General features: G+C 49.6%; 1 protein-coding gene across 3 annotated transcripts; it reads left to right on the top strand.

The window, feature by feature from the left end:
- The first annotated feature begins 10,311 nt into the window (after positions 1-10,311).
- Positions 10,312-13,472, top strand: NANOS3 (nanos C2HC-type zinc finger 3). Of its 3 annotated transcripts, none has more exons than XR_014543057.1 (2): positions 10,312-11,189; positions 12,454-13,472. XR_014543057.1 is itself a non-coding variant. In XM_083594170.1 (2 exons), the coding sequence occupies exon 1, from the start codon at positions 10,676-10,678 to the stop codon at positions 11,102-11,104; it is 429 nt and encodes a 142-aa protein (XP_083450296.1). In that variant the 5' UTR covers positions 10,312-10,675; the 3' UTR covers positions 11,105-11,115; positions 12,454-13,472. The 3 variants fall into 3 exon arrangements, 1 of the variants encoding a protein (XP_083450296.1); XR_014543058.1 differs by having other exon boundaries at positions 10,312-11,184; XM_083594170.1 differs by having other exon boundaries at positions 10,312-11,115.
- Positions 13,473-13,537: the final 65 nt, after the last annotated feature.

The raw sequence follows: 13,537 nt of genomic DNA on the forward strand, positions 1-13,537 counted from the left end.
CTATTGTTCTAGGACCAATCAGACTGCTGCCTTTTGGATCCTATTGTTCTAGGACCAATCAGACTGCTGCAGTTTGGATCCTATTCAACTCAGTACATAACACCCCTCCCCTCTAAGTTCCAGTCCTGCCCGGGAGGTCGCATTCATAGTCCTCGAGGTACGCCGGCGGCCTACGTGTGCGTTGCGGCCTGGGGTGTTCCCTGGTCCGGGGTTCAGGTTCTGGCTCGTGTTCCAAGGATGCTGGCTGTGATAGGGCTGTTTGGTCTGGCGCAACCGGCTCGCTCAGTCGTGGTTCTGGTTCCGGTGTCCTTTCGGCCTCACGGGTCCCCTCTGTATTTATTGATTCTGCCTCTCCTGCTTGCCCCTGCTGCTCTATGGGCCTCACTGCCCCACTGTTCCCTGACCTGTCCTCCTCCTCCTGGTTTTCTCCCGGAAATCGTCGCCGTATCTGGTCACAGTGGCGGCGCCAGCATTGCCCCCCATCTGTTAGCACCTCGTACGACACGGGGCCAGTGACCCTGGTGACTGTGGCGGGTACCCATGCAGGGCCTGCCCCAAAATTCTTTGCGTACACTGGGTCCTGGGCCTCGAAGGTCCGGGGGTTCCTGCCTTCCCCCACCACTACCTCATCCTGAGCTCTATCGGGGTGAAGGCGGTCCAATCTGATTGCAAGGCGCCGACCCATTAGTAGTTCAGCGGGGCTCCGGCCAGTTGTTGAGCTGGGGGTGCTGTGCTGTGCTAGGAGGAATGTGGCAAGGCGGTACTCCCAATCCCCTTGCATCATGCGGCGAAGGGTGTCCTTGGTGGTCCGCACCATGCGTTCTGCTTGGCCATTGGTGGCAGGGTGGAATGGCGCCGAACGGATGTGGCGGATGTCGTTCTGCGCTGTGAAGGAATTCTCCTGACGTAAATGCAGTCCCGTTGTCTGAAACGAGAGTGTCAGGGAGCCCGTGGGTTGCAAACAGCCTGCGTAGTACCCGGATGGCTGCGGACGTAGAAGTGGATGGTACCAGTGCGACTTCCAGCCATTTGGTGTAGGAGTCCACCACTATGAAGAATGTTTTCCCCTGAAAGGGGCCAGCGAAGTCCACATGCAGGCGTGAGCATGGTGCTCGGGCGGACTCCCAGGACTGGACTGGGGCCCTTGGGGGTTCTGGGCGGGATTCTTGGCAGGCCTGGCAGTGTTTGACCCAGGCCTCTATCTCTCCGTCGATCCCCGGCCACCACACATAACTCCTGGCAAGGGCCTTCATTCTTACTACCCCTGGGTGTGTCTCGTGTAGGGCTGTGAGGACCCTTTTGCGGAGGGGCTGGGGAACAACGACCCTGCTTCCCCATAACAGGCACCCCTTGTGGGCCAACAGTTCATGTCTGCGGGTTGTGTAGCCGGCGAATTCAGGCCCGGGGCTGCTGGGCCATCCCCTCCACACCCAGTCCAGGACCCGGGAGATGACCCTATCTTTCTTGGAATGGTGTGCAACTTCTTGTGCCTGAATGGGGCGGTCAGGAAGCAGCTCCAGGCTCATAACCTCTTGTGCAGGTGCTGGGTCAGGGCCTGTTTCCAGTAGTGGTAGCCTGCTGAGGGCATCTGCATGGCCCATCGCCTTCCCAGGGCGGTGAATCAGTGCATACTGGTAGCTGGCAAGGAAAATTGACCACCTGAGGACGCGAGGAGACAGCACTTGGGGGGTCTGCTTTTCGGGGGCAAACAAGCCAAGCAACGGCTTGTGGTCAGTCACCACGGTGAAGGGCCGCCCGTACAAGAAATCATGGAATTTTTTTACTCCCTTCACGATTGCCAGACCCTCCTTGTCGATTTGCGAGTAGTTCTGCTCGGTTGCGTTGAGTGTCTGGGAAAAGTATGCCACCGGTACCTCTCTTCCATCCGGGAGTTGGTGTCCCAGAACAGCGCCAATGCCATAGGGCGAGGCGTCGCATGCTAGCACCACTGGCAGCCTCTCGTCGAAGTGTGCCAAGACCGAGTTTGAGACCAGCAAGTCCTTGACTGCCTGGAATGCGGCCTCCTGGCGCTGGCCCCACACCCAAGGGGCCCGCTTGTCCAGGAGTCTGTGTAGGGGCTCCGCTACCGCCGCCTTGTGGGGAAGGAAGGAATGGTAAAAGTTCAATAGTCCCAAGAAGGCCTGAAGTTCAGTCTTGTTCTTGGGCGCTGGGGCATCACAAATGGCCCGTACCTTGTCCCCAGTCGGGTGGACCCCTTCTGCGTCCACCATAAATCCCAGAAAGTCCACCTGAGGCACTCCTAGTAGACATTTTTTCCCGCTTCACCTTGAGACCCGCCGTCTGGAAACGGTGCAGAACGGTGCGGAGGCGGTCCTCAAACTCCTCTGGTGTGGGCCCGGCAATCAACACATCATCGAAGAAGGGGGTGACACCAGGAATCCCTTTAAGGAGAGAGTCCATTAGATTCTGGAATATGCCTGGTGCCACGCTGACACCGAATTGCAGCCGCTTTACCCTGAACGCTCCTCTGTGCGTCACAATCGTCTGTGCCTCTGCTGTGGCCTCATCTACTGGCAGCCGTTGATATGCTTGGGCCAAGTCCAGCTTGCCAAAAATTTTCGACCCAGCCAGGGTGGCAAGGACATGGCTGACCACTGGCACTGGGTATGCATGGGCCGTGAGGGCCTTGTTTATGGTACATTTGTAGTCTGCGCAGATGCGGACCGAACCATTAGGCTTGACGGGTGTGACGATTGGGGTTTCCCAGGGGGCATTAGGCACCAGCTCCAGCACTCCTTGCTCCACGAGTCGGTCCAATTCCTCGTCTATACGGGGTTTCAGAGCGAATGGGACCCGGCGGGCCTTGAGCCTGACTGGTCGTACTGCGGGGTCAAGCTGTAGAGCAATGGGGGGGCCCGTATACTGTCCCAATTTCCCATTGAAAACCCCCAGAAATTCCTTGCATATGGCGTCCACGTCCACTTGTAAGCTTGTGTGGTTCACCCCGGTGACGGCTAGCCCCAGTGGTCCAAACCATGCCAATCCCAGTAAGCTAATGTAGGGGCCCTTGACCACAAGCAAGTCCAGTTGCCGCGTCCGCCCCCGGTATTGCACCCTGAAGGTCCCCACCCCCATTGTGGGGACCTTACGTTTCTGGAAGTCCCGGAGGGTGAATGGGGCCGGCCTGAGTTTGGGACCCCCAGTAGGACACAGTTTCCTTAAGGTCCTTGCCGAGATTATGGATAGAGTTGAACCTGTGTCAAGCTCCATGCGGCATGGGGCCCCCTCTATCTGTACCTCTACATAAATTTTCTCTACGTTGGGGTGGGGCAACTGGTATACCTGGAAGTCCGTGAGCTCCGTCGAGTTGCCTTGGTGCGTTGGGCCCCGGGACCTGGGGCTCTTGGATTGGTCATCTGATGCCTGGCGTCGGGTGGGCCGAGCTCGACACACCCGGGCGATGTGTCCCAATTTTCTGCACTGCCTGCACTCTGCGTTGCGGAAACGGCAGGTCCTCCTCTCGTGACTTTCCCCGCCCCGCAGCTTGCGCAGTTCCCTCCTTCTCGTCGAGGCAGCTGTGGTATGTGGGCTGCTTGAGTGCGCTGCTGTACTCGGTGCACCTCCTCCTTGTCAGATCCTGAGTCATCGGTGAGGTCTTTGTGGTGGACCCTCGGTTGGGACGGCTGGCTCAGCCGTGCCTCTTGCGTCGACCTCTCGGCAGCTTCCGTTGCCAGGGCCTCCTCCAGAGCGACCTGGAACGTTAGGTCCTTCTTAGCGTAGAGGCGTCGTTGCAGCTTCTCATCCTTCAGGCCACCGACGAGGCGGTCACGAAGCATGTTCTCCAGCTCTGAGAAGTTGCAGAACCGGGCAGCTTGGCGGAGAGAGGTCACAAACCCAGTTATGGTTTCCCCAGGGGCTTGCCGCTTTGCATAGAAGGCATTTCGACGAGCCACCACTGAGGGCTGTGGCGAAAAGTGCCCCTTCAGCTGTTCCATTATTGTTTTGTATGGAACAGTAGCAACGTCTTCAGGCGCAAGGAGAGCCCGGGCGATTTCAAACGTCTCCTCTCCGCAGACGCTGAAGAATATTGCCCTCTTCTTGGCGTCTTCTTCATTGGTGACCCCTTTGGCTTCTAGGAGGAAGGTGAAACGGGAGGCGTACGCTTCCCAGTCTCCAGATGCTGGGTTGAATGGCGAGAAGCTGCTGTCAGTTGCCATTCTGAGTTCCTTGTGTCCCGGAGCTGAAGCCTGGATACACGGTGCGAGGCAGCGGTGCGGCAGGTGGCGGTGCTGCGGTGCTGTGTGTGGCAGTCAGCTCAGCGGGATCCCACCTTCGTCGCCAGTAAAATATACTCAGAGTCGCAAAGTGATTTCATGCTCTTTATTCAGCTCATAGTGGTGAGGAGGAATGAATGAATGTCCCCTCAAAGTATCTGCTTTATATACATTATTTACACAATGGGCTGCACATGATTGGCTAATTCCGGAATTCTACTGTAAGCCAATCAGGTTGTGGATTCACTTCTATCTGGAGCATGATTGGGTGGTTCCTGCCAACCAATCATACTGCTGCATTGTTCTAGGACCAATCAGACTGCTGCATTCTGAATCCTATTGTTCTAGGACCAATCAGACTGCTGCCTTTTGGATCCTATTGTTCTAGGACCAATCAGACTGCTGCAGTTTGGATCCTATTCAACTCAGTACATAACACCTCCACAACCATCTTGGCTTTGTCCAGCTTGAAGACATGGACAAATCTTAACTATTTGTAACCTTTTTAGTTATACTAGTAAATATAGCACCATATTGTGGCTTTGGTTGTTTCACTTTCTTCCCTAACGGATCCCTATGGCTCTACCAACAATTTTGCATGTTTTGGAGATTTACTGAGACATAATACAGCAAATAGCTCAGTTGTAATATTAAGAATATTAGGGGGGTGGGCAAGGGAAGGACTAGACCGGGGTAGGCAACCTAAGGCCCGAGGGCCGGATGCAGCCCAATCGGCTTCTCAATCCAGCCCGCTAAAGGTCCAGGAATCAGCATGTTTTTACATGAGCAGAATGTGTCCTTTTATTTAAAATGCATCTCTGGGTTATTTGTGGGGCATAGGAATTCATTCATTTTTGTTTTTCAAAATATAGTCTGGCCCACCACATGGTCTGAGGGACGGTGGACCGGCCCATGGCTGAAAAAGGTTGCTGACCCCTGGGGACTGGACCATGTGAAAAATGAACATAATATGTTAGCTGCAGTTCGTTCATTTTCAGCTTTGAATTCTTGTTATAAAGAAGTGCACCTAGACATTCTGTTGTTGCGCCCATAACCTGGGTTTAAGGTGCCATTTAGCTCCTAGCTTCCATATCTCTGTTTCTGACACTGATTGCAGGGGTTGGACTAGATGGATCTTGTGCCGCCTTCCAACTCAACGGTCCCATGATTCTATGAGTGAGCCCACTTCATGCATAGTATCCTGCAAATAGATCTGTGTACACTGCAAGAAGAGCAACACTAAAAAAGAAAAAAGCATTTGGTGCGGTTGATTATACCTCTTATAGCAGTGTAGAGAACAGAGGAACTGTGGATTAGTGGTTTCTGGGCTTCCCATCCTAGGTTCATAACTTGTTCTGGCTGGGGTTATGCTCCCCGCTAAAAAAAAACTAGTACAAGGCAAGCCAGCTTAGAACACTCTTGGTTGCACCAGGCCTTTGGGCGGTGGGAGGGTACTATTGCTAGTTAGACACCCCCCCCCGATGCCATCCACATATTTGGTATCATTGTACGTGGCATTGTGACATTTAAGTGAAAGGTGGGATATAAATATTACTGCGGCTTACCTGGATAGTGCTGGGGCAAGGAAAGGCCACACGGCATAATTGTACCAGCAGGACAGCTGCTGCCAATTGGGTGCTTTTGCCAGGGCAGGGACAGTGCCCAGTTGCCACCACCTTCCCCAGGGGTCAGCAACAAATTCCTATGCCCCACAAATAACCCAGAGATGCATTTTAAACAAAAGGACACATTCTACTCATGTAAAAACAAGCTGATTCCCGGACCGTCCGCGGACTGGATTGAGAAGGCGATTGGGCTGTATCCGGCCCCCGGGCCTTAGGTTGCCTACCCCAATCATCATGCAGGTAAGGAGCAATAATGGCAGTGTCTGGAGGGCACCTCTCCCCCACCACTATTTGGAGTGATGCAATACAGTGGTACCTCTGGTTGCGAACAGGATCCTTTCTGGAGGCCCGTTTGCAACATGAAAAGAACGCAATCCGCAGCGGCGTGTCTGCGCAAGCGCGGGTTGTGATTCACCGCTTCTGCGCATGTGTGTGATGTCATTTTGGGCATCTGCGCAAGCGGCGAAACCCGGAAGTAACCTGTTCCAGTACTTCCAGGTCGCCGCGGGGCGTAACCTAAAAGAAACGTAACATGAAGCGAACATAATATGAGGTATGGAACAGACCAAAAATCTCACAAAGGCACAGCAAGCTTCCTGGTTCTCCAGAGCTCTTCACTGGGCAATATGTTACACAAAGCAAGGGGCAAGCGGGGGGGAAATAAAAATCAGAATACCCCAATGGAGTACTCTTACAATAACTATTCAATAACAAAAGGAACCCGTCTCTGTGGTTCATACATTTCACTGCTCCATTTCACAAATGGATTTGAACCCAGTTAACCTGGTAAAAAGCTTTCCTGAACCATGATATTCAATTTCCCCACTTGATTTCCTTGTATTTGCTGTTTTTAGCACATTTCCTATAAGACCCCCAGGTTTATTCATACAGGAGCTCCCCCCCTGCTGCCACCACCACTCACCTCTCAGTGTATTTGCTGAAAGTGTTATTGGCCAAGTTCTCCACATTGTAGTTTGAATAAACAAATAAATGTGTATTGACCATTCATTTAGTGCTGGGTGACTAACTCCTGGCCCGTGGACCTCTGAGTGTCTCCTGATTTGGCAGATATGGCACTTCGGGGTAGTTTTCCATTTAAACAGACAGACAAAAACACACACACACACACAAAACCCCTTCCCATTTTTGCCTTTGTGGTGTTCCCTGAGCCGTCTCAAATGTCCTGTGTTAAAGTATAGGCAATTTGCATGTCCTTAATCCTGTAATTCCACCCCCTCCTACAAATGGTTCCTGCTCAGTTATTTGCATATCTATAATATTAAACAATAAAATCCAAACTCATTTATTAATGAACAGTATAAAGCAACATATCAAGAGAATCGGGGGGGGGGGAGCAATTGTTATTTTAATATAAACACTCCAATGAAAATTCTGGCTGTAATTTTGAAAATTACAGTTTTCATGCCCCCGCTCAGTTCTGAGGTGTGTGAGCATTCCAGCTTTGCTACATTTTAGTGAAATCATTGTAGAAAAGGCTCCTTGCCCTTGCTGTGGGAGAGAAGAAACAGGCATTCTCCTTCACTCAGCATTGTACAATTAGTGAAAGTATTCCCGTAAGAAGGGAATTCCATGAGCCAAGAAAATGCTGATGAGCATCTGAAGCTGCTTTTCAGTGTACAAAATTCTACACCCCCCTTTTCTTTTGACAACAAAGATCTTACGACTGCAGCTTACAACCAAGACCCTTTAACTTTAAGGTAAAGGTAAAGGACCCCTGACGGTTAAGTCCAGTCGCGAATGACTCTGGGGTTGCGGCGCTCCCGATGTTTTTCGGGCGTTTTTGTGGGTCATGTGGCCAGCATGACTAAGCCGCTTCTGGCGAAACCAGAGCAGCACACGGAAATGCCATTTACCATCCCGCCAGAGTGGTACCTATTTATCTACTTGCACTTTTTGGCGTGCTTTCGAACTGCTAGGTTGGCTCCTAGCAACGGGACCTCACCCCGTCAGGGAGATTCGAACTGCTGACCTTCCGATCGGCAAGCCCAAGAGGCTCAGTGGTTTAGACCACAGCGCCACTTTAGCTGTGCCTTAAAACTAAAATCTGAGGCTCCTTGCACAGAAAAAACAGGCTCAGGATCCAGTCAAACGTTAAGTCTTTGTGAAGGTTGCAAACCCAACACACTCTCTGGAGAATTAATTCCACTCTGTTGCAACCCGCACCAATCAAAATAATGCACAATACATGATATTAGCAGCCCTGCACTGTTCTGTATAATTCGAGATATAAGATCACACACCTTGTTAATTTGTCTGCCTTTTTGGTTATAATTCAACATTTTAAATAAGGAATACATACATAAATAAAAGGAATTAATTCCACTCAGCTCAGATTAGGTTCAGGCAGGAGGTCTCATAACTTTTCAGCACTTGATTAAGCCACTTCTACGTATTTCAATAAAGTGTACTTTTAAAATGCTAAATTTTGGCTAGCTTGTGCCCCACATTAATGTTATGGTAATAATTGTATAAATTTAAAAGATGAATTGCACCATTATTATATTTGAACAGTACAGTTTACAGTGTACTGTGTACAGGACAGGTCAGTTTACATTGGTAACCTTAAAAGTTCCTGCAACTGCATCTGCTCACATTAACCCCTTGCTTCCCCCTCCCCACCCTGTCACAATCTCTTCCCTGCTGTTGCATTTAAGCTCCTTAAGTGACAGGATCATAAATTATGCCCTCATTTTATTTCATTTGCTTCTAAAAACCCGCCAGATGCTACAGGTTGAATCCAAACTTCAATACAGTTAAGCTAACATTGTAATTTTCTGGAAATTTAATAAGGACTGAATTAAACTCGGTTGGTGCCAATGATAACAAAGTGCAGCTAAAATGGTCAGGACCTGACTAACCTCGTGTACAGTATATTCATGGTGGCACAAAAAAAAAAAAAGGTAATTGCTAGTCTGCTTAGTTTCTGGCACAGAGCCAAACCATTCGCCTTCCAATGTGGATGCTTTTATTGTGCTTTGCCACCAACCAGACCTGAATGCAATGCAGCTGTGCACTGCTGTGTTTTCCTTTGCTGTTGAAAGGGCAGCTTATTACCCTGACTGAGCGCCAGCAGTTAGCATGGCATAGCCAGCAATTTGGATGGCTTAAAAAAAGAGGATGAAGCTATTAATAATAAATTGGCATGTGGTATTAAGGTAAGGATCACTGCAGATGGTGACAGCAGTCACAAAATTAAAAGACGCCTGCTCCTTGGGAGAAAGGCGATGGCAAACCTAGACAGCATCTTAAAAAGCAGAGACATCACCTTACCAACAAAGGTCTGTATAGTTAAAGCCATGGTTTTCCCAGTAGTGATGTATGGAACTGAGAGCTGGACCATAAAGAAGGCTGATCGCCGAAGAATTGATGCTTTTGAATTATGGTGCTGGAGGAGACTCTTGAGAGTCCCATGGACTGCAAGAAGATCAAATGTATCCATTCTTAAGGAAATCAGCCCTGGGTGCTCACTGGAAGGACAGATCGTGAAGCTGAGGCTCCAATACTTTGGCCACCTCATGAGAAGAGAAGACTCCCTGGAAAAGACCCTGATGTTGGGAAAGATGGAGGGCACAAGGAGAAGGGGACGAGGATGAGATAGTTGGATAGCGTTCTCGAAGCTACAAACATGAGTCTGACCAAGCTGTGGGAGGCAGTGGAAGACAGGAGTGCCTGGCGTGCTCTGGTCCATGGGGTCACGAAGAGTCGGACACGACTAAACAACTAAACAACAACATTAAGGTAAGAGGGGGAATGTGCAGGAGAAATGATTTTGACAAGCTATGCAAGGGTGACGCTGTGGTCTAAACCGAAGAGCCTTGGGCTCGCCGATTGGAAGGTTGGCAGTTCAAATCCATGGGGTGAGCTCCCATTGCTCGGTCCCTGCTCCTGCCAACCTAGCAGTTCAAAAGCACGTCAAAGTGCAAGTAGATAAATAGGTACCGCTCCAGCGGGAAGGTAAACGGCATTTCCGTGCGCTGCTCTGGTTCGCCAGAAGTGGCTTAGTCATGCTGGCCAAATGACCCGGAAGTTGTACACCAGCTCCCTTGGCCAATAAAGCAAGATGAGCGCCGCAACCCCAGAGTCGGCCACAACTGGACCTAATGGTCAGGGGTCCCTTTACCTTTAACTTATGGACCTAAAGCCATTTGCACAGAACACAATATGTATTTTATCAAAGTACATCCAGTTTTTTCCCCTTTAATTTTTTTTTTGGGGGGGAGAGAGTGGGGCCCTAAGCTAGAGCTTGTTTAGTTTATGGGTAAATCCGGCACTCTGTGTGTGTGTGTGTGTGAGAGAGAGAGAGAGAGAGAGAGAGAGAGAGAGAGAGAGACGCACAGACGCTTACAACTTGCAATAAAGAAGCAACTCTTGAAGCCAAAGGCTGCGCTTCTTAGTTGGCGATTCTCTCTCTCCCTCCCTCCCTCCCCCCCCAATTCATTAAGTTCTTCTTACGTTTATCTGTGTTACGAAGCAAACAAAGAGACGGGAAAGGTACATACATCTCTTGTCTCCACTTTCAATTCATAGTCTTCTTTGCAGTTCGTTTAACATTCGGCGAGAGACACTTTTCTGCAGCTTCGCAGCCACGCCCTCAACTTTGCCAGGATGGCGACCCACAAGCGGCGGGGTGGGGGGCCGTGGGGCGAGCCAGACTTCTTGGCTCCAGGCTCCTTGACGGTGGGGGGCAGTGGGAAGAGCTTCCCAGGCTATTGGCTCTGGGCGGAAGCCACAACGGCACATGGCTGCATTTAGGAGCGCCCAGGGCTCGGGCGACCAGCTCAGGCTGCGGCGATCATGGCGGCTTTCCAATTGTGGAGGGACTATTTCCAGCTGGCGCGCGTGGTGCAAGAGATGCGCTGGCGGAGCGCGAGGAGCAGCTGGCCGGGGGCTTTCGCGGACCAGGCGCCGCCGCCGCCGCGCAAGGAGGCGCCCCCTGCCGGGGTCAGCAGGCCGGCGCGCCACTGCGCCTTCTGCAAGCACAACGGCGAGTCGAGGGCCATCTACGCGTCGCACGCGCTGAAGGACTCAGCAGGGAGGGTGCAGTGCCCGATCCTGAGAAATTACACTTGCCCTCAGTGCGGGGCATCTCAGGATCGGGCGCACACGAGGAAGTTCTGCCCTTTAACCAACAAGGGCTACACGTCCGTCTACAGCTGCATCCGGAATTCGGCCGGGAAGAAGGCAAGCAACTTCAAAACGAAGCCAGCCTATCCTAAAACTTAAAAAATAAAAAGGTGGGAAGGGGAATATTATTCTCTCTCTCTCTCGTTTTCTCTTTCAGCAGCAAAGGTTCCAACCTGGTGGTACCGTAAGTATTCTTCCTCTTTCTATCCCCACCACCCCAGGCCGCCTGTTTGTTAAGCGCATCTGAAAAGCAAACTCTGAAATCCCACTATCCGGAATGGTCATACCTTGTCTGGGTGTTTAGGAGAAGGAAGGCCCCCTGGGGTCGGGGAAGGAAAAGGAGGCGGATGGAGAGTTGGAAGGGAGAGTTTAGTTCTGTGGGCATCATGGTCACCGTTTTGTATCCTAGTAACTTTTACTCAAAGTAAACCCATTGAAATGAACAGGGCTAAGTTTGTGATCTTTAGTGGGTCTGAGTAAGACTAAGGTGGATTCAAAGTATAAAGAATAACTACTACTACTACTACTATTATTATTATTCATCCTCCAAGAGTGATTGAGCGACATTCTGGTGCCGAATGAGTTACTTTTCATCCTAGCTCACACCTCCTGTATGTGTGTGTGTGCGCGCCTGGCAGTTTATTATTATTATATTTACTCCCATTTATATTCACCTACTTTCTTCCAAGGAGCTTGATAGCGTACAGTTCTCCCTTTACTCATTTCATCCCCACAACAACCCTATGAGGTAGGTTAGGCAGAGAGAGGAAGGGGTCGTGATCACCCAGTGAGCTTCATGGCCCAGAGGGGATTTGAACCTTCCTTCCCTGCCCCTTGGAAAGGGGCGGGGGGAGGAGGAAGAGTGCTCAGATCGTGTGTGTGTGTGTGTGTGTGTGTGTGTGTGTGTGTGTCTGGGAAGAAGGTGTTTGTGTATGTGTGACTGAGGCAGAGACATATTCACCAGATGGGAGGAAGGTTTACTGAGCATTAGTAGCATGCTGGTAAATGCCCAATTGCTCTTGCTTCACTCCTAGTGCAAGCAGGACAAGAAAAGGGTTGGTTTTGTGTTACTTCTGAACTAGGAACTGTGGCTTGTTTCTCTCTTGCAAGCCACAGCAGCCTGCCACCCTGAAGTGGTTTTCAAACCTGGAGGTTCCTGGGTTAAATTGAGTAAAAAATGTAGATAAGCAGCCATTGCCTGCCATTGCTACTCTTACAGCAAGGGTAGCCAATGTGAAGCTATGCAAGTGTTGTTGGAATACAGTTCCCCTCATCCCTCGCCACTGGCCATGCTCCTGGGGTATGCCTGCACTCCAGTATTTAGCCTCAAAGGACTTGGGGTGGGGTATTTCTACAATTACAGCTGAATACAAATTAGGAAAAAAATGCATAGATTTCTGGTGAGGAAAATGTGATTGGGATTGTGTGCATTTTATCATCTCTTTCAGGTACATTTGCAGCTGTACCAGAGCTAGCACTTTTCTTGAAGTCAAGGGAAACTTTGGATATAATACACCCCAAGTGGTTGGTCTGCAGGAATCAACTAAAATATTCAGACCTGGAGAGAAAAAGGAGAGAGGGAAAGATAGTCCAGGATGGCAACATTTACTTTAGGTGGCACTGGTACATCACACCAAGGGCCTGGAAATGAATTCTCTCAGTACTATCACAATCAACTGACTCGCTATTCTTGTTTTTTAATCCAGCTACTCTTCCTGCTTGAATTATTTCACATTCATGTTATTACAGATGTCTGACTCAGTGTGAAGAGTGTCCACTTGAGACAAATGTTACCTAATTTCCCAAATTACCAGTCTGAAGTCTCCCAATGTTTGTATTTGTTTAAAGTTTTGTTTAAATGCATGCTTGTTTTTCAAGTGATATTTGTTGGCCAGGTTTTATTTGGTTCTTAAGACGTATGGTCAATAATTACTTCGTTTTGTTAATATTATGACTTTATATGGTTATTTATTTGTCACACAAAAGCAATACAGCATTTTAAAAACCCTAAACCAAAGATGTGTCATTTTTGAAATGAATCGCTATGTAAGGATTTACTCTTGGACAAGGAAGTTAGGGAGGGGCAGTTGAGGGGGTTTAGATGAAGGGTCTTAGCATACTGTGATAAAGGGGCAAAGAATTATACCAGACTTGCAGCTCGTGTAGTTAATTGCCCTCTTTTAAGTGAGAAAGTGCTGCATCCCACCCCACTTCCATCTAGCTAGAGTGAAAAGCAGGGCTTGGGAAGCAGCAGCTCCACCACCACAGAATCTTCCCCAATTTTAGAATTGTTCTGCCTGTGTAGAATGCAAAACACACAAGACACCATAAAGCAGGCAAGAATGAAAGTGCACAGCATTTTAAGCTCTGTTGGTTTCAACTAAGTACACACATAACTCTTCCACTTGAAGTGAGGTTTAAAGTTACTCAATTTTGTAGTTTTTAGCCAAAATACAGCATTTTCATTCCACTAACCTAGTTCATTTATAAACAATGAAATGGTTACACCAGAATCCTATAAATAATGGCATC

Source organism: Podarcis filfolensis (genome assembly GCF_964270895.1).
Source record: "Podarcis filfolensis genome assembly, chromosome: 17".
In the NCBI taxonomy this organism is placed as follows: domain Eukaryota; kingdom Metazoa; phylum Chordata; class Lepidosauria; order Squamata; family Lacertidae; genus Podarcis; species Podarcis filfolensis.